The sequence below is a fragment of the Nestor notabilis genome, unplaced genomic scaffold, assembly GCF_000696875.1.
Source record: "Nestor notabilis isolate BGI_N333 unplaced genomic scaffold, ASM69687v1 scaffold1149, whole genome shotgun sequence".
Lineage (NCBI taxonomy): Eukaryota > Metazoa > Chordata > Aves > Psittaciformes > Psittacidae > Nestor > Nestor notabilis.
The window spans coordinates 14,754-36,079 of record NW_009942170.1 but is presented as its reverse complement, the minus strand read 5'-3'; the positions used below and the strand labels follow the sequence as shown (position 1 = coordinate 36,079).

General features: G+C 45.0%; 1 protein-coding gene across 1 annotated transcript in view; it reads right to left on the bottom strand.

The window, feature by feature from the left end:
- The window catches only part of MUSK (muscle, skeletal, receptor tyrosine kinase), a gene marked incomplete at its 5' end in the record, with an annotated part of 31,419 nt that overhangs the window by 5,645 nt on the left and 4,448 nt on the right, over positions 1 to 21,326 (bottom strand). The window contains 9 exons of the mRNA XM_010021254.1: positions 3,247 to 3,438; positions 3,771 to 3,960; positions 5,866 to 6,025; positions 6,362 to 6,450; positions 8,355 to 8,378; positions 8,796 to 8,971; positions 13,596 to 13,862; positions 16,842 to 16,848; positions 18,332 to 18,491. Coding sequence (XP_010019556.1) covers positions 3,247 to 3,438; positions 3,771 to 3,960; positions 5,866 to 6,025; positions 6,362 to 6,450; positions 8,355 to 8,378; positions 8,796 to 8,971; positions 13,596 to 13,862; positions 16,842 to 16,848; positions 18,332 to 18,491 — 1,265 coding nt within the window. The remainder of the gene's footprint in view (positions 1 to 3,246; positions 3,439 to 3,770; positions 3,961 to 5,865; positions 6,026 to 6,361; positions 6,451 to 8,354; positions 8,379 to 8,795; positions 8,972 to 13,595; positions 13,863 to 16,841; positions 16,849 to 18,331; positions 18,492 to 21,326) is intronic.

The following is a 21,326-nucleotide window of genomic DNA, read 5'->3' as shown; positions in this document are numbered from 1 at the left end:
GGTTTTTAGGTCCCTGCCATTCAAAGAACTAACCAGAGGTGCAGCCAGGGATTTCACTCTGAGCCTGCCTACAGGGAGTGCCTGACTTTTAGTTTCCAATCAGGTTTTCTCTCAAGAGCAGTAAAAAAAAAAAAAAAAAAAACCAAAACAAAACAAAAAACCCCACAACCAAAAACAACAACAAAAAAAGAATCCAAAAAAAAACCAACCAGGAGCAGCTTGAACCTGTATTTGAGATTGTCCCCTGTCCCCCAGCTTCGTCAGTATCACAGCTGGGTAGCTTCTGTTAAATAAATAAATGATGTGATTAACATCTACTGGGGCTGGTGCAGACCTAACTTTACCCCATTCTTTGGGGAAATTCATATGTGGTCAGAATGGTCTAAAATGGCAAGGGCTCGTTTTGTTCACAGTGTTTTGGATTAACATCCACACTGTTTTTCAGCTGTGTTTGAGAAAGCAGGTCAGAGAAACGTCCTTTGCACTTGGAAAGAACATGAGGAGACTCCTGTCAGAGAAACTCTGACCTTAGGGACAGCCTTGCCTCTTGCAGAGATTATGAGCTGTGCCTTTGCAGTGGAGGTTTACTGGCCTGCTAGCAAAGACCTCATATCAAGGTCTTTAGGCAATCTTAGCCTGGACCATACAGCTCCATCTCTGGGAGAAAACTTGCATCCTGGTCTGAGTTGAACTGCACAGGACTGGTGTTCTGGCAGCATGTGGGGCCAGCATGGTCCTCCCTGGGGCAGATGATTCTGAGTTGGCCATCGCAATCCAGCCAGGGCAGACCTGAGCTGGGTGCCTGAATCTTATCTGAAGGATATCTGTTATGGTAACTGGTTACTTCCTCATCCATTCAGTGTGAAGCTGCCTCCAGTGAAGACAGCAGCCTTTCAGGAGAAGCTAGTAAACGATAGCCAGACACTTCCTGTCCTAACATGTTGCTTGACCCAGGAGTGAGTAAACACTGAATCAGGACTCACAGCAAGCCAACTGGCAAAGGCATCATTGGCACCATGCAGAGACCTGTGTTTACAGGAGAGGGAGAAACATGAGAACAGGAGAAGTAAAAGGGTTGCTAAACTTAGCTCAAGATGTCCATTTAACACACGCAGACAAGTACATTTTATCCATCTGAGATGGGAAGGCAATCAATTTGAGTTGTGATAGCTTCACTAACATGCAGGGATGCACAGCTGGTGCTGCTGGATCAGAAGTCTGCACTCATGTGCCAGTGGTGCATAGAAATGCCAGTGGCCTAACTGTTCCCTGGAAATACCAGACCTTGAAGGGACTTTTGTTAGGATATGAATAAGTAAGCCTCTTAGAAGCAATCTTTCTGTGGCTCCTTTCCTGAGCCACAGAGAGCAAGGGTTTTCTTAGGGTATGGTACCATGGTACAATCCACTTTGCAAATGCTGGCTAAGAAGATGTGCTGCTTTTTTTTTTTTCTCCTTCTCTTTCTTTCCCTGTTTCCACTGACAGGTTTAATTAAAAGAGATTGCAGCACTGGGGTGGATGAAATCCACATCAAAGTTGTCTACACCACTTTAGCACTTGCTTAACACAACTTTAGTGATACTTGAATGTCCTTTGAGAGGTCCTGCTCAATGCGAGTGAGAGTAATTTCCAGCTCAGACAGGTCTGTGCAGCATTTAAATTATCCTGAATCTCCCAGCTCAGGGCTGAAGAAGCATTTGGCAGGAAGACCACTTGTGCATCTGCAGTGTGGTGAGGACCCCAGCCATGCCAGCAGAGACACTACACAGCATCCCGAGTGCTATGCTGAGGCTGGGAGGAGGGCTGCCCTGTCCCCCTGTGCCAGCTCACAGGCAGTGCCCCACACACAGCTGTGGAGTGGTTTGTACAGCTTTGCTCTCTTTTCAAGATCACATGTATTCAGCTTTGCCATCCAGGCCAGCAAACAATTACAGGCTAAGCATCTGTGATTTTCCCACTGCACACCCTTCAAACTTTTTTTAGTGTGTTATTCTTCTGTGTTAAAGGAAAGCATGCCTGCATTTATTCCATCAGAAAAAAAAACCTCCCTCCATTAGAAAAAAAATCCGTGTGGCTCCGGTTCTCTAACACATTTAACCTGAGCGTAACTCATTTCTTAGCAGATACATCAACAGCATAATCATAAACATTAGAAGTATCTGCAATTATAACTGCTTTTTCAAGGACAGTCTTTTGAAGTCAATGGGAGCCGTTCTACCAGGCAGGTCTTGGCCTGTGATGGGACTCTGACACTCCTCTGTTGTCTTGAGGTCATCATACACTACTCCAGATACACTACAAAATCAGCCACATCCCAGATTTGTTAACTGTACAGGACAAAGAAAACTGTCCTAAATAAACATAGAACTGGACAGTCTGTCCACGTTCAGGAATTTGGGGATAGGATTTTCCAAGGATACCAATACTGAGCAAAAGCTGTCCTGCAGAAATTACGGACACTGTCCAGGCTAACAAGACACCCTCCATCCACCTCAGTCCAGGCAGGACTAGGTTCATGGCTGGGTTTTTCATTTAGACATTTTTCACATTTGAAGAAGTGCATGATCTCACCTCTCATGAGATTTAACAAAACTGGGATCTCATCTAATACCTCAAATTTAAAAAAGGCAACAATGGCTGCAAATTCCAAGAAGAATGAGTAACTAAAAGAGGACACACACACACACACAAAAAAAAAAAAAAAAAAAAAAAAAAAGAATTGGCCTAAATGGGTTGGGGTTTTAGGGGATTCTTGGTTTGGTTTGGTTTGGTTTTGCCACTGAATCAAATGGAAACTGGGTCAGGACCTAACTGTAGCATGACACATTGTCCTCTGTGGTAGTTACTGGTCAGTGTTGGCGTTATAATGGAGGACACCACACACTGACTGAGAAATGCAAGAATTTCACAATAGATCACATGTCAGAAGCAATGCTTTTGGCAAAAACAGTGATGATAAATTCAGCTAAGTTTTTACACCAGACTTTGGTATGTGAGTAAAACATATCTACTAGAGAGACCAGAAGAGTCATGTTTGACAAAAGTTTAACAAATATCAACAGAAAGCAATGGACAACAGAAACAATAATTTAAGCCTGAGTGTATCGTTTGGTACACGTGTATTTAACCTTGGTTTAATAAAATGGATGAATGAATGAATAATTTCCATTGCCCAGATAGGTGGTTGCCTAACTGCAAATTTTTCCCTGATACTTTCAGATGAGGACTAATACACAAGCCACTTACCTGGCTTGGAAGACTCTCCCAAATGCTCCTTCCCCAATATCTCTCACATATTCAATATTATTCCTAGGGTATTCCAGGCTGAGCAATTTTGGATTGAGGAGAAGGGGCATCCTCTGGTACATTGGGTTTGGGTGCAGCCGGTCCAGGAGGAGTTCAGAGGGCAGAGTGGTGAGCGTTGGTGTCTCTGACTGCCTGAAATGATGGAGCAGTTTCCAGTCAGTGTGTGCATAGCCCTTAACCAGGAGATACCTATCTATCTGCATCTCCTCCAGGGCTGGTTTCTTCCAGGATAGAAAAGGGAGGTGCAGCAGGTCTGTTGAAAAAGCCTTTCAGCAAGGTGTCATGCCATGTCCCCAGAACAGACACTGGGCCACAAAGACTCACCAGAGCCTGCACTGGGCTGTCACAGGCAAAGGGAGGACTGGTCTCCACCTGACAGGCATTAACAGGACTACGATCTGAGAAACAGGCAAACTCTCTTTCAAAGCAGCATTTGTTGCCTTGAATTAAGTCCCAAAGTTTACCTTTTTTTGTTTTTCCACTGCTTTCGCTGACGGCAGCAAACCAAGGTCACAATGCTGAGGATCACAGCCAGGGCAAAGCTGGAGATGATGGAGATGATAACAGTCATGGAGTAGGTAGGGGAAAATGGAGGAGGAGGGGGCAGATTTGGAGTCTCTCCAACTGGTTTTCTTGTTCCTAGTGATAATGACTCTGTAATGCAAACAAAATCAACAGGTTATGCTTCTGCTAGTTTAAGAAGCCTTCTTAAGCTTTTTTTAAGAGGTATTCATGGAGTCAGCCTGATAAGAGAGCTGGGAGTGTTGACTGACATCTGGCTGCACTTGAGCCTGCTTGTACCCAGGCAGCCAAGGCCAACAGCATCCTGGCCTGTATCAGCAATAGTGTGGCCAGCAGGGCCAGGGGAGTGATCATCCACCTGCACTCGGCACTGGTGAGGCCTCACCTCAAATCCTGTGTTCAGCTCTGGGCCCCTCACTACAAGAGAGACATTGAGGTGCTGGAGCAGGTCCAGAGAAGGGCAATGAAGCTGGTGAAGGGTCTGTAGCACAAGTCGGATGAGGAACAGCTGAGGGAACTGGGGGTGTTGAGCCTGGAGAAGAGAAGGCTCAAGGGGGACCTTATCACTCTCTACATCCTGAGGATGGATAGAGGAAGTGGTTGGTCTCTTCTCCCAAGTAACAAGTGGTAGGACAAGAGGAAATGGCCTCAAGCTGTGACAGAGGAGGTTTAGAATGGATATTAGGAAAAAATTCTCTATCAAAAGGGCAATCAGGCATTGGAACAGGCTGCCCAGGGCAGTGGTAGAATCACCATCCCTGGAAGTGTTCAAAACCCCTGTAGATGAGGCCCTGTGACATGGTTTAGTGGTGGACCTGGCAGTCCTGGAGTAATGGTTGGACTTGATGATCTTAAAGGTCTTTTCCAATATAGTTGATTCCATGATTCTATGATGTCCTGAGAATTACTGACATTACATATACAACCACATGACTGCGTGAGTGTACCATATTATGGAAGCCTCGTTTGCAGGTAGCAAAACTTATTTTTGCTTACCACATATAAAAACTCAGTATCTGGTAAAGACTGAGACACAGTTCCCACTGAGCTGGTATGGAGTGTTTGCAAGAGATACAGATAGGAGCTCACATCTGATGGTCTCAACAGTATTCAAATATAGTAATGTCTGCAGTGGGAAAGATCAATGGTCTGCAATGTGGACCACAATCTATCATGTGTCCTAAATGGAATCTGCAGGGAGGAGTGTAATACCAAGTAAGTACACAGTGATACTTTCCTGAAATATCCACTTGCTTCCACCAATTTGCATCTTGGTGTCCTTATGGGGCAAATATGGTAAACGAGTGTAAAATACATTTGGCTGTATCATTAAAAAAATAATAATATTCAGGTAGACACCTGCTGGGTACTTTCTGAGGCACTGTAGCAAATCTAGTCTGTACCTGCAATGACTGAGAACAGAAAGAAATTTAAGCCATTTTTTTTTTAAGGCCAGTGAAACTGATACTGCCTTGTGTTCCCTTAAGTTCACAGCACCCCTGCTCTCTGCAAGCAGAATTGTCTTATTTCCAAACACTGAGGTCCAGAAACTGTGCATCTTGGATGAAATATGTTTCAAAAATTATTCTGTTCCTTGGAAAATAAATAACAGAAAGACTTACTTTCAACATCACAGAGCAAAGATGTTTTGATCTTTTCCAGATTTGTTTTTAGTTAGGTTTGTTTTTTGTTACTGAAAAGAATCACCAGATGCAAAACAACTTTCAAAAAAAGCCCCAAACCCTACCTTCTCCTCAAAGCACAGTGTGGTAAATCCATTTTTCATAATACCACAGGAAATCTGGTTTCATCATTTGGTCTTAGTACAGTGTGGGGTAAGGAGCTCAATTTGCCTATCTTCATAGTCCCATATTTAAGGAGCATGTTACATTTTCTGGTTAAAGGTGCTGGGTGAACCTATGAGAAGAACCAGGACTGCTGAATGCAGAACACAGAACAGAATGGTGTGACCATGACGTTAACACCCTGCATGACCCCAAACAACAGTGACAGAAATCATGAATTGTGGTTCCCTACCATCTCCACAGGGAGACACGTTGCAGTATTCCCAGGTCACAGATGGGTCTTTCGTGTAGCACCAGGGACGTTCGTTCTCACCTCCTGGGTTGCGGCAGTAATTCTCGGCATCAGACAGCTCAGGGAAAACCTGAGGAGTCTTCCTGTGCAAATGGGGAGCCTTGGGGGAGGAAAAAAATTGGATTATTGTTTCAGTATAATTTTTTTCCTGCTGGTAAACAAAACCAAACAAAACAAAGGAGCAAAGAAAGGCTGAGGTAAAAGAGCCTTTCAGTTGCCTGCCAGAATGACAGAGAACACATCATGACACAGAAACGGGAACTTGCACACCGAAACATGACAAGGGTGTGAAACACCAGTGAACTCAAAAATGCAGACAACCTGTTCCCTGCTCAGCCCTTCCACTGGGACTGTGCTGCCCAGCTCTGGGAAACTCTTTGGAGAACCAGGCCTCAAGCATGGGTCTCCATTCAGTGGGTCTCACACTGATGCGCACCTGGTCGCTCCACTTCTGGCAGGGAATGCCAGAGGCTGTGACATTGGCCCAGCCCTGGTAAGACTGTCCATTGCTGTTGTAGCAAGTCCCTGAAAAAAAAAACAAACGTCAGGTCAAGGCACCTCAGACCATGTACTCCAGCAGGGACTCACAGAAATAAACTGTGTTGTTACACGAGAGCATGTGGCAATCGGCAACATATTTGAAGCACATAGAAGTGCCAGACAAATGCAGGCAGGGAACTGCTTAGGCTGCTGTTCGCACTCAAATGGATTTTGAGCTCAATACATAAGATCAAATCTGGTAAAACTCCAAAGAGGAAACTGTAGCTCTTTCAGATTGAGGAAACAGGCCATGCACCTGTGATGGTTGTGCTGCATCTATGCAGTTCACAGTGCATATGCATATGCACAGTGCATATATGAGTGGCCATAAACTTCATGAGCACACTTAACCTGTCACAGCTGCAAAGAAAAATGCTCAAACTTGAACACATTTGACTGATATGTAAGTTACCATGTTATGCCTAACATTTGCAACAAGATAACAACCCCCACGTGGCCAGCACCTGTACCCTCCACAGAGGGGCAAAATCTTGTTAAGCTGCCCTAGAACATAGTTGTATGTCTGAGCCCATAATTTTTAAATGTCTCACATTCAAAGGCAAGGAAAGCAGTGCCTGAAACCTTCCTCATGACTCAGCTAGTAACCAACATGAGAAAAACTTCTGCACAGATCTGAAATAAACATCAGTGCGACACCTTCAAGGAGCAATGTGGAGGTGGTCCCACTGGGCTTTAATGAATAACTTTGATGGACAAGCTAGAAAATGGTTCCATTTACGCTCCCAAACCCTTGTGCATGTAACAGCGGATCCAAAGTAAAAAAGAGGGGGCAATATCACTAAAATGTTACTGTTATGTCTCCTGATTCATGACCCAATAGTGCACACCTGTGCAATGCTACCCTGGGAAAATACTGTGAAAGCTGACAAAAAGGTGATATATTTACAAAGGAGAGAGAGGCCATGTACTGAACTTGCAAACCAATGAGCTGAAACCAACCTGTGACTGCACCACTCATTTGCTGGCAGCCATCCCTCATGCTCCTTTCCCCAGGGAAGGGATGTCTACAGCTGTGGGCTGTAAGCATTAACTGTGATATTTGAATGCCCATGGGACACTAAAGCACTTGTCTCCAGATGTGCAGCACTGGGTGCATGGGGGTTGGGTGGCCAGGTAGAGCCAAGGCCTTTCCACGAAAGGAAATTCCATGAAACTCTCAATTTCACTTCTTCACTTTCTCTGTCCATGCAGAAGGTACCTGCCACTGCCAAATCCGCAGACCTCGCCTGATCAGAAGCATGGCAGGAGGGAGGTTCTTCCTTCTCCAATTGGATAAGTTCAGTGGCTAAGCTTTAAAACTGCAATTGCATGTCAGTTGGAAGCGCTGGATGTGCATGTTTCAGCCAGGACCAGCAACAGGGCAGGAGGCTGACCAAAGTCACAGCAGTGCTTCAGGGGGTGGCTGGATCTCACCACTGGTCATTGAGGGTAATATGAGAAACAGACAGACTTTAGAGCTGGTTGGAGGCAAGTGCTGGGACCTTCTGCTCTTGCAAGGCCAGTCTGATGTAGGTAACCATGTCAGGATCAATAACAACACAGAAGACTGGGGTGTATTAAAAATACCAAATATGGGTAAAGCAAAACTAGAAGCAGTGGGTAGAAAGAAGGGGAAACAGCTGGAAGAGAGGGTGCCACCTAAAAGCACCATGCCTCTCTAATTGCCTTCAACAGTTACCATCCTATTTTCTCCCCAGGCTCTAAAGAGCTGGGAATGTGTTTCCCCATATCTTGGATGTGGAAACTCAGGCATTCCCTGGGAATAACCCGAATCCAGCCAGCTAGGACAAGAACAAAACACGAAAATATTGTGCAAGCTGCATCCTCAACAAACAACATCATGCCCACTTCTGGAGCAGTCTACTTACTGGTTATATTCTCCTTCTTAAAATCTGTAAAAAGACAAGACAAGACGTAAGCAGGAGTTGTCCAGCATGTGACATAACTGCATGCTTGCTTAGGAGCATGCTATGGGAAAAAGTTTCCTCCCAGCAGTGCTTAAGCAGGTTGCTTCTTTGCAGAGGCACCTGAATGGCAATTTTGCCATCATTAAGACTGATTTTGGCAATGAGATTGTTATGACCTTCTCAATAAAGAGCTAGGCTTTGTTCACTTCGGGGTTTTTTCCCTCACACTGGTTGGATGAGACAGGCAAGCAACCAGTGAAGCTGTCACAGTTCCATGCACAGGCACTGACAGGACTGTACCCACCAGCCTTTCCTTTAGCTGTAAATTATGCATTGGATCCTTCCCCACTCCCTCACTAAGAACACAGATTTCCAAACAATGTGCAGCGTGTGCCACCTTACCAAAGAAAGGGATGTGGGTGCAGGCGCTGGGGTCCTGGTGGAGGCTGGGCAGCCTGTTGCATTCAGGAAGAGTCAGCAGCATCAGCCCTGGCTTGTAAATCCCCTTCTGAGAGTTTTCCTCCATTGAGAGCAATTCCTTAAAGCAGTAGAGATCCTTTACAGCAAGGCAATTCTCTCTACATTATTTTGCAAAAAACAGTGAAATATAGCAGTCAATGGCTTGATAACAATGGCTGCACTTAGCAGTGGTGTGCAGGGTTATGCAGGCTGACAGAAATCCATTAACAGGGTTATGACTTTAAGCCAGTCTCACTCATAAACCATAACAAAAGCTCTGTATAAAACACAGCAGCTTCCTTTAGGAAACCTGCAAAAATACGTCTTTAACAAAGCAGGGTTATGCTCAAAACACAACACATATTGCAGTTTGCGAGGAGGTCATTTTCATTTTTTCCTACAGATGTATTGACATCTTCTACTAATAAACATCATGTCCAGGATTTACCTTAGCATTTTTTAGTACGTTCTAAAAGTCTCACCTGTCTCCTGCAAATTGTACACTAAAGTGTCATCTAATAAAGACAGGAGGTGAGATGCAATTCTTCACCTTTTTAAACTATTTGCCTGTATTTTTAATCTCACAGAATCACCCATCTAATTTTCTTCTTTTTTCCACAGAAAACTTTTAGTCCCTTTTTTATCTGTCAGCTGTCTGCAGCAAAACCTTTACAGTGCCTGGTAAAACAAGAGACCTAACCGTTTCCTACCTAATGTATTACCTCCATAACAATGCAGAACATTCACTAACAAGGAATGGGTTTTTTGGTTGCTTAACTGTTCCTTAGATCAGAAACTCTTAGTAAAGAAGGGTAAGGCAGAAATGTGTGCCGTAGAAAAAAAAAAAAGGAAACAAAAAAATTACAACTGTACCAAACTAGGAAGTTTGAGGATTTGTTGCAATTAGTCAACTTATCAGTGATTTACTTATTTATTTACTCATTCATGAGAACCTCAGTTGCAAAATCAGCTTTGAGATTATGTGCAGATAGCTTTTGCTGAGCTCAGCTGAAGCCCTTTGCTGATCCACGACCTTTCCAACCACCACACACCAATGCAGAGAGATATCGCTGGGGTCCGTGGTGAAGGTTTTAGCAAATTCATCACCTGATGGGCTGATGCAGTCTCTTTACTTATACAACAGTTTGGGTAACAATAGATGGCCATGAGTTTCAACGATTACTAACAACACTGCAAACCTTCTAAAGCACCTAAAGGATGGAGGCCATTGGGAATTCTACCATGGCAGCAGCTTTTCTGTAACAGTAATGAATGCCCTTCAAGTCTGCAGGCTGCAGCCGTTGAAGCCCAGCTTTGTTTTAGACAGTTCTGGTTTAATTCTTCCTCATGTCCATGAAAGCCAGAATGCAGCCACATGGTATAATTTATCTTTTTTATGTTAAACATGTAGAACAGGAATTAATTTCTGAAGTGAATGAATAAATGTTTAGCTAGAGAAATGAGAAAATCTTGCATATGAAACACTGGCCAACATGGGAGATTTGGATTGCAGTAGCTTCCTTCACTCCTGAAGCCTGAGCATCCTTAAACAAGTCCCTTATTTGTTATGTAACTGCGAAATGCAAAAGACCATTCCTTTGCAATCCTGTCCACTCTAGTGTTAAAGAGAGGTTACCTTCACCCACAAACCCGTCTGAGGAGCATTGTGAGGCAGCTGGAGGGAGGGATGATCAGTCTCTTTGGGCTGTGTTCATACCATTGTTATAACACTTAATCCTGAGCAGCAAGAGCTTGGTGAGATCATATGCAAAGATTATTTCAGATTATTATTAGAAAATTTATGTCATGTAAGAGACAGATGGACAAAGAACAGTGACAGCAGAAGATGGCACATGGGCCAGTAGCATTTTAGGGACCATAAAGGACTGTTTAAGAGGAGGTGGGGACACACAGACCTGACCAAAGTGAGATATTTCCCAAGATGAGACTGTTCGCTGCAGCCTGGTCACTTCATATCAGCAAAGATTGGAAGAGAAATTGAGAGTTTTTCTTTCACAGCTTCTTTTCACAGAAGCTGCCAGTGGTAGAATGCAGACGTAATCAAGAACTACGAGATGAGACATCATTTTCCCTTAAACCCAGGAAAACAGTAATTTTAATCAAATTGCATCCTAATTTACACAAACTGAAATTTTTCCCATGCTTTTTTCTTCTGCTTGACTTCATCTTGTTCAGCTCCCTGATTATTTTTATAAAAGCTTTACTCAGTCTATCAGTTGGTATTCTTGCTAGCTAGCTTCCGAACCGAGACGAACATTTAAAATTACAGAGGAAGATAAAAAATGGTGCAGAGAAAAAAAAAAGCAAAAAGAAAAAAAAAAGCTAAGAGAAAAAAAAAACCACACAGAAATATGTTAAAGGAAATATGTACTTCAAAAACTGGGAGAATCCTCCAGCCTCTGAGATAGTTAAATTCTTACTCATGAAGTATTTCAGATGAAAACTGGTGTAGTTTGGCCAGCTTCTGCAGAGAAGTATGAAGTTGTCAGTAAAAAGCAGATAAGACGATTGGAAAGTAACCAAGATCATCTGAAATGTTTTCAAGAGCCCCCAGAGGTCTCAGCTGTTCACAAGAACCTATTAGATATCTGTGTTATAAAAACAAGTATTGGGTTATGGCTTTGGAAGACCTGTTGTCCAGCTGATGTGCTCTGGGAACAGGAAACAGGAAGGATGCCATTCCAGGGCTCTTGTCATGAAGAAAGATGCATTTAAATCTGCATTAAAATCACGGGGGAAAATCATTAAAGTGGAAAAACATAACACTGACTTGTGGATTTGAAGAAAGATGACGCCAGGCAAGTCCATTAAGATTTAGACATTTGCAAATGCTGTGCCTTTTAGCTTGAGATTGAGTGCAGATTTATGTTGATTTATGTCACTCCGACTTCAGAAGTGCCTCAGAAGTACAGGTCTTCAGTCCAATCACTACAAGCTCTGGTCCTGCAAGGCCACTTAGGAGCAGGGGTAAATGAAGCCAGACCCAGATCTCACTGAAATGCCTTTTGGAGTACTGTGCAAAATCTTTAGCTGACAAATGTGCTGTGCATGTGTGGCTCAGATATAAGTACTGTCACGCATCTTGAAAAAAGCCAGAGAGATCATGTACTGCAGGGCACAATGACAAAGACCAGAACAACAAAGTGGCAGGGAGGAGTCTGCCAGCAAAAAGCAGTACCTGGCTGCATGATTATCTTGCACATACTCTTCTTTTGCAGGATATTTACCACTACTGTGCTGGCGGAGGAATACTGAACTTCACAGAAACCAAATAGAGAACACAATGTATTGTCAAGCTTTGCAGTGGGATTTTCACCTGTGCCTTCATTTTAGAGATATTAAAAGAGGGGCAATCAGAAAGGTCCTGACACAAAGACAACGTGCTGCTGATTGCCCTAAAAAACCCCTACATAACTGGAAAAGTAATTGCCTGTAGACTACATCTCTCCCAAGTCCAGCTGGACGTATGCTTGCCACGTCTGCAGAGAAGATTTGTGATTTAGTTGAGACGCTGGAGTTGGGGCTCTCCCACTGAAAACAAATCTGAATAATCTGTTTTAAGATGCACTTCAAGGAAGACAAGAGCAAAGTACTGCACTTACGCAGAGGTGGCAGCTGCCCAAATGCAAAATGGGTAATGACCAGGTAACAGTCCTCCAGGGGCAGAAAATGGATCAGTAGCGCTAGGAAACAGAAAACTTCACCCTGAGACATCTATATGAACTGTTCTCTCCAAGGTACACCAAGCAATCATCATTTTGTTAGAGTTAAAACTAACAGAACCTGGGCTATATATATCTAGTGCTTCAGGAAGGATGAGGAGCAGAAGCTTCAGAGGCCAGGAAAGCAAAAGTTAAGAGCAGAGCTTGGAAAACCTGCTTGATTCTAGTCTGACAAGTTGGAGAAGATTAAAATCTCACTGTAAAGTAGAAGGGAGAAAACTCATCCCACCATCTGGCCATGGTGGGAGGACAAGGAGCAATGAGGGGAGGGCTGCTCAAGAGGTTGCATTGTGAGGGAGCAGTGTCTCAGTGTCTGTCTCACTGGGACCTATTGCACAGACACCTGTTGGCAGTATATTAGCTGTAGTGGGAGATGCTCGGGGCTCCTTGGAGCCCCTGACAGCTCTGTTTTGCTGCACATTTTCTGCATATGGGAGGATACAAGAGCCAGATGGGAGGTTTGGTTTAGCAGGTACAACTACACTGGCAGTGTCTCTGGTGTCGTCTTTTTATGTTTCATCTTCATTGTTGTGAGAAGTGCTGAATGATTAGTTTATTGCCTTGGATAGATTTGTTGCACTCACTGTGACTATATCCAGTCAAAATTCTAAACAAGCAATTACTTTTGATAATAACAATGAGTACATACTGACCTAGTAAGGTTTAATCAATAGCAATATGTTAATAATTTAAATCAATTATGTCATTCAAATGGATATTTCTTTTCAACACTGTCTGCTAAAAGCCTGATATAACACAGACATCTGGGCCTGAAAGTCAGTCACCCTAGCAGTGAGCACAGAGACAGCTGGATCAGGTCGGTCGTCTCTGTGTGTACAGAGGAGAGAGCAAAAGGAAAACACATGCAAACCTAGAGGGCCCAATTTCACTCAGTGCTACTCCAGATCTGGACAGACCTTCACCACTCCCCTGGTGCCTACACATCCCCATGAAAAAGAAGTGAAAGATGAGCATTTTATTTATTATTTTTTTCATTTACCTGCACACTGGTTTTGGAGCTGGGCCAGCTCCTGAGGGATTGCACTCCTGGAAGATGTAGTTACACAGCAGAGACTCAGCAGCCGGTTGGCAGAATGAACTCACCATTTTCAGTTCAGTCCAGGCAGTGTGCACAAGCAGCTCTTGGGTCTCCTCTGGGTCAGCATAGGAGGAGTTGAAGAAAACAAGAGCATCCTTTGCCAAGATACCACTACACACCTCACCTCTGTACATGCTGCAGTAGCCTGCATCACCCTTGTATAGCTTGCTGTAGGGGACAAGAGCATACACACAAAGTAAACTCACAGCCCTAAACACCTGTAAACAGGATGCCTAAGCTCTGTTTCTGAATAAGTGGCATCCTTAAGGCTGGCAGAGGGCAGAGGAGAGGGTAGATGGTTATAACCCCTAAAGCCAACTAATAGCATTGAAACACGAAACTTCTGCAAGGAACAGGGCCCTGTGTGAGTGCAGGGCCCTCCTGGTAAGCTCTAGGGCTTACATTTAAAGTGGGCTAAACAGTTGCTAACATTTAAAGTGGGTAAAACGACTGAGTGCTCACGTACAGCCATGACCTAGCATGGCCCCTCACCTTGCTCTTGGCCGTAATTGGAAAACATTTCATTTTCCTGCTTCCTGCAGTAGAGATCAGCTGTGCTACTTGCTATATACCTGCGATAACTCATGGTTTCCTGCTCTGCTGACTAGCAACAGTTTAATTTTGGATGGACTCAATATGCAGGAGCCAGGTGAATCCCACCCAACACATGCTAGGGAATTCTTCACAAGATGAAACCAGCCAAGCTCCTGTCTGTCTGTTCTCAGCTCTCCCACCCCTCCTGACCCTGCCTCTTTTCCACACACATTTAGGTGGGAGACACTTTTCCTTCTGGTGTTTCCCTGTAAAGTACATCCTCTCCTCTTTTCACATCTCCTGCCACAAAGCATGGGGCCAAAATTATGCCAGAGCACTAAAAAGCACAGTAGGATTGGCTCCTTCATGGTCCATTTATTTATCTTTCCCACATTTTTTACATCTAGCAGGAGGCAGTTCTCACCCCTCCCTCCCTTCTTCCCCACAAACATCAGGAGGGAGCAGCAGCACGAGGGCATGCACAGGTCAGCTGTGCTACCAGCAGCTCCCACGACAGCCCCATGGCAGCAAAGCCTGTGGGTGCGGATGTGCCCTTCTCTCGGGCAGCCCATAGGGTGCAATGCCCTCCGTATGGGGTGGAACCTGGAAAACAGCCTCCCCTGTGAGTGGGGCAGAAGCTAAATCCAGGTGGGAGGAGGGCTGGGTGCAGCTGTTCCCACTGCTCATTCGGTCAGTGCAACTGGGGTCAGGGAGTTCAATTCACAACACGCCAACCATTTGGAGCAGTCAGCAGAGCCATTTGTATCTGTGACTTTTATTTCTTTCCCTTGGCCAAATAGTTGTCCATTGTCAGCCCTGGAGGTTCTTGCTGTTTTTCTTCAGAAAGCTCGAGTTGCATGGGTACGGGGCTATACAAGATGCCCAGACTTCTGCTTTTCAGATGCTGCTCTTTGCAGATGATGCTCTCTGGTCCTGGTTTAGCTGCTCTATTTTGGGCTCCATGTCATTTTTTTTTTTTTTAACTATGATTTTTTTCCTATATGTCACATTGGGTAAAAAATACAGCAAGGCACTGATCCCTTGAGCTAGCACCAAAACAGCAGTGATGCTGTGACACCTGCATCACCCGACACTCCATGGACAGCCCTTCATGTGACACAGGCTCCCCCAGCATCCTGCACCACAGCCCATGACATCTCCCTGGCACAGAGCAGGCTTCCCCCCAGTACTGCGCTGCCCCCAGCACCCTGTGTGGTGGGGTCACATCATTCACGTTTTCCTGATGATGCTGTTGTGTTTAATCTGACAACTGAGTCCTTCTCGTGCTCCAAGAAGCAAAAGAAGGCACAAAAGAGGGCTGCAGAAGCAGCCTGGTAAGAGCCATCAGCGCTATTATTGTATTTCCTCACTTTCCTAAAACCTTCAGGGAGACATGGACCAGGCTACAATGGAGAAGCAACAGCAACGTGTTTCTCACAACTCCTTACCAAAGAGTGGGAATTTCACGTAACAAATGTTGAGAAAAACTGCAGCACAGGAGGGCTGAGCATCTGATCACTGTTGCCATGTCTGCCACAACTACACGGGTGCAGGTGTAAGGCATGTCTGCCATTATCATCAGGTGATCACTAAATCACTTACTTCCTGAATCAGTCTTGCAAGCCCCTGTGAGGAAAGCAAGGGCCTTTGTAGGGAGCTCTGTCAGCAGAATGGCAAAACCATTTGCTCAGACTTTCTCAGACTCTGTTCTTTTCTCTGAGGGCCAGTAATTTCCAGCCCTTCTCCAGATGCACCCTCTTATTTTCCCTCCAGACTGACCTGTCAGCGCAGCATGTAGAAATATGCTAGGAATCTAAAAGGAAAAAGCCAGCCAACTTGTTCAGTACTCCAGAAAATACTGAGCAAAAGTGCATGTCTGATCACATAGAAGTGGCTTTACTAATCCGTAACTCTGCTTGAAACAAATATCTAAACTCCTTTTGCCCTAACTGGTGATCATCAAATCAAAATACATTTATTGTCTGTGTACAGGCAGTAGTTTAACTTGCAGTTAAGTTTTCGCCTATATATTTGCAAGGTCAGAGAAGTTGTGGATATGTAACTGTGAACGAAATTTACTCAAGTATTCTGCCTACTACTGTACTTTAAACACCCTTACTGATGTGTGAGCCACTGCTTGCTTGATACAAAAGCATCCCTATGTACCTGAGCCCAGTCCCAAATTATGCCTCTATAAAAAAGCTTGGTGTTCCCTTTAGGTGAACCTCAGCTGTATGCTTGGCATCCAGAAGCCCAAATTAACCAGATCCCCCTGGTTATAAAATCATGGTATGGTTAGGGTTGGAAAGGACCTTAAGATCATCTAGTTCCAATCCCCCTGCCATGGGCAGGGACACCTCACACTAGACCATGTTGCCCAAGGCTCTGGCCAGCCCGGCCTTGAACACTGCCAGCGATCGGGCATTTACCAGTTCTTTGGGCATCCTGTTCCAGTGCCTCACCACCCTCACTGTAAAGAACTTCTTCCTTTATCTAACCTCAACTTTCCCTGTTTAAGTTTGAACCCATTACCCCTTGTCCTATCACTACAGTCATTCTTCTTCTCCCTGGCCCAGAGAAAATCCCCAGAAAGCTACAAGAAGTCATTCTTACCTCCACTCTGACAAGATGCACCAGATCCAGCAATTGTGATGAGCCAGGAGAAAGAAGAAATGGAAAAGATGTAAGTGACATTTCTTTGCCCCCTCTGAGTTGTGAGGATTAAGATTTCCATGCAAGATTTTCGGACAGCTGAACTGTCTGAAAAGGATGCAGCTAAATTCTGTCCTTATTTTGCACCTTCTTATGGAGAAGAATAGTTGGGCAACACTGGATGCTGTACAGGGAGAAGGAATAAGGTGAAGGAAATGGATTGCTAACTGTAGTTCTTGCTGAGGTGGACTGTTGCACCCTTAACTCACACTTTCACCCTTATTCTTTGGGTCCCACTTGACTGGCAGGTAGCACCCTTCGCTTAAGCCCCCCCATGCACCCAGTACTGCAGGCAGCAGCTGGATCAGAAGGGAGACATGAGAGCTGGAGAAGCGGGACTGCACCGGCATGGAGAGGTGGCACTGAGCGTCTGCTAAGGACTGGGACACCTCTGCCCTAGGACCATTTGGGAGCTGGGAAAAGGCTCCTGCTTGGGTCTGGGGGTGCTGCTCCCCTCTTGCTGAGCACACGCAGTCTGGAGGAGATAAGTGCAGCTTGTCCAACCAACCTAAAACACATCTTCCCCATTGCATTTGCAGCTCTGCTTCACGGGGAAGAGACTTGGCTGGGCTAAAAGCAGAAGCACAGATATGAAATACAGTACCAAGCACTGAGTCTTTTACGGGGCAGAGCTTGCTGCTAGATTTCAATGCCCAGTGTAAGAAAGGGCATGGTTATTTTATCAACAGAGCAGGAGCTGAGGCATAGAGAGGGGGGCAGGTGCATGCCTGCTTAACAGCAGGACCAGAGCTACAACTCCATGTCTGGACACCTGGGTGATTCCTCTTTCTTCTAACTAAACCCCCCTGCCTGTCCCAAGAGGGAAGGCACAAGCTGCCACCTTTCTCTTGGTGTGACAAATGCTGTCAGCTAGCTGAGACCATCAGTATTTCTCCTCTTTGGATCATCCTGTCCCCATCTGGGAGATGTCCCTGGGAGCCTGGGAGTACAGGTTGTCCCAGACACAGTGGGGTACTGCTCTGACAGCAACCTTCCTGCTTTCTGAATGCGAACCCCTGAGAAGTCAAACTGCTCACGAAAACTATTTTCACCTTGCTGTTAGGTGATACCAAGGCTGGGTCGTGGCCATGACTTCCTCCACATGGATGAACTTACCAAGTGTGCTTCTGGGACACAAAGTACAAGATGGCATCAAACATTCAGGAAATGACAGCTGTGCCAGTCTCCGAAGTGTAAGAATATATGAGGAAATAGCCTGAGCGGGGGATGCACTTGTACTCAAATTTAGCCGCCTGCATACTATCCGCTCTCCAGGGCTTTTCCTTCTCCTCCCTCCAGAGTACTTCACGTCCCTTGCCTCTCCACAGCAGGGAAGCTAGGACTGTGACTGCAAGGGTAAAACAAGAATGGCTCTCTTCTTCCCAGCATACCTGAAACACTGATGGTTGCTGCAGCTTTGGCGGCTCCAAAAGTTTTGCTGTGTTTGTTCGTGGCAAGGCAAGTGAATAGGCCGGGTCGGGTGACATACACCTGCAATCTGGAGTCAACCACTCTGTCCTTGACATTCTCTGCTATAGAGCCTGCAGAAACCTGGGAGACCAAAAAGCCCAGCACAGTGGTGATATTTCCAACAAAGGCCAACAAACAAACCAAGGAAAAATCTAAGAGGTTCAGCCCCAAGTATTTAAATTGGTAGAGAAACATGTAGCACGCAGATAGAAGTGGCAGAGAGCTAAAGCTGATGGCATTATTTTGGTGCTTTCACAGCAGCTGACTTCACATACAAAAGCAAATAGAATCATAGAATCATAGAACAGTTAGGGTTGGAAAGGACCTTAAGATCATCTAGTTCCAACCCCCCTGCCATGAGCAGGGACACCACACACTAAACCATGTTGCCCAAGGCTCTGTCCAACCTGGCCTTAAACGCCTCCAGGGTTGGAGCATTCACAACTTCCTTGGGCAACCCATTCCAGTGCCTCACTACCCTCACTGTGAAGAACTTCTTCCTTAGATCTAACCTAAAGTTCTCCTGTTTAAGTTTAAAGCCATTAGCCCTTGTCCTACCACTACAGTCCCTGATGAAGAGTCCCTCCCCAGCATCCTTGTAGGCCCCCTTCAGATATTGGAAGGCTGCTATGAGGTCTCCACGCAGAAATGTTAAGAACCTCTCCTATTTCACACATCAGCAATAATTCTGCAATTAATTTTCTGTTCCAGAGGGCTGTAGTCTTAGTTTTGGTCATGTAATTGAGCTGGCTAATTATTCCAGGGCGTCTTCTAGAAAACTGTTTGCCTATTCATGCCTTAGCAAGGAAGGGCGCAAGGTAACTTTGTGGACCCTGGCAATACAGAGAGAGAAAAGAAAACAATTTGAAAGTTGTTGATTCTGGATTAACATAACCACTGCCACACTTCCAAAGCAAGCACTCTGGCTCCGGCACTTTGGCAGGTATGTGATAGATTTTCTTATCTCACACCTGCAAGTATTGAAGGGGTTGCAGACATGGTGATTTTGGCCAGCTGTCTTTCCTGGTCAGAAATTCCGAGGTAAATTATCTTGGAGTCTGCTGATTTTGGCCAGTTGGTCTTAATTTTATCCTCAAGCCTGTTCTGCTCATATGGCATTCATTAAAGTAGGAGGATGTGGTAGACCAAGAGTCTACCTTGCAAAGGCAGTAGGAAGGAGCAGTATTACCTGTTCTACCCTTCATCTTGATAGAAAACATTAAGTGTAATTCAAGTGAGGTGTGGTTACCAGTGCATCCCACCAGTGTGGTCTGGCCCTAAGGACAGTGAGAGTTGTCTCCCTGGATTCATCCAAGCAAAGCACTTTACTTACACAACTATCTGAGAGGTCAGAGAGACCAATTTCACATCTCTGGAGGTTAAGAGAAACATGATTTCAATGGGATCTGTGCTTGTTTCGAAAAGTATTAACAGTGATTACTGAAAAAGCATGAAGGGGTGTATCACATCTTTAATAAGCAGGTTTCTCTCTGAGAAGAAAATGTTGAAAATAATGTATTTTTTTTGCTTCACTGAAGATCAGCTTGGAGTTGTGGTGAGGGAACATGGTTGCAAAGAAATCACTATATAGCCAGACCAGCACAGTTTGAAAGTATTGCATCGGGGATGGGTGGGTTACTGTGCAAATGCAGGGATCAGGGATGTTTTTTGGCCTTATGTCCTTTCCAGCTCTAACCATTCTACGATTCTATGATTCTGTTTAGGTAGGCAAGGCTGCTGCTGTGCAGAAGAGTTTGCATCCTCCTCTTCAAAGACAGTTCAATAACCTCAGCAGATTACCTCTCTTTAAACAAATTACAGGACAATTACAGGTCAGTGTCCAGCAATCATAAAGCTGCAGATACATTGCATCTTCTAATGACTCATCGTTGCTTGCTTGTGAGCCAGCCCTCAAATGCATGCACTCCAGTCCACCCACTTCCTGATCCGACTTACCCAGAGACAAGCACCATTAAGATCTCCCTGCCACATTTAAAATGAGGCAGTCTGGAGCACCACCCTCCTGTGACCAGGTTTTGCTTTGCAAACAGCAATGGGGCAGATCAGATCTGACCAGCCAGGCAACGGCCTTGGGCAGGGACTGAGCATCATCTCATACACCACTCTGTGGGACCAGTGCAGTGGTGGGAGATTGGCAAAGCAGAGGTCTGTGTTCCAGAAATGCTCTGCCCTTGCTAGGAACAGCAGATTCCCCAAAAAGTTTTTTCTCAGTGGAGAGGAATTCCTGAATGAACACCTGCAGTTGTCTCAAAATAATTATCACCAGAAACTACCAAGGACCTACAGGGCTCTGAGGCAGCTGATCTGATCCTTTTGCTGTTCTCCCTAGAAACCTCAAAGGAATATAGAAAATCAGGCCTAATCAGAATGGAGTACACTGTAAGGTTTAAAGGAGATATGAAGGCAAGAGAGCTGGCAGAGTATTCCAGGCTCCTTTATGATGTATTTTAATATATGGAAGGAGAGGATACAGAGTTCTTTCCTGGGAAGGAATTTGAACAAGAGGATTTATTGGTGCTGCTGGACAAGCAAGTGAACAGGAATGGCCATGGCCAACTAGTGGCCAGAAGGACTTGGGGCTGATGGATGGTCAGTGAGAAAGAACAGAGGCAAATTGCCACCCCTCATTCAACGGCTGCTCCACCTGCCTCCGCAGCATCACGTCCTTGGAGTTATCCTTAAAAAAACTGTTGAAAGACCACAAAGAGTATAAAACATGTCCACCATAACCATATGAAGACTAGAGGAAACCTGTGGCAGGCTCAGACTGCAAAGCTGCTGTGACTGTGGTGCACCACTTACTCCTGGGGAGACAATATCAGGTGTCAAGCAGCTCTTCAGTTCAGCTGAAGAGAAGGCGTTGCAATAGCCTGCCCATGGCCATGAAAGCCAGAC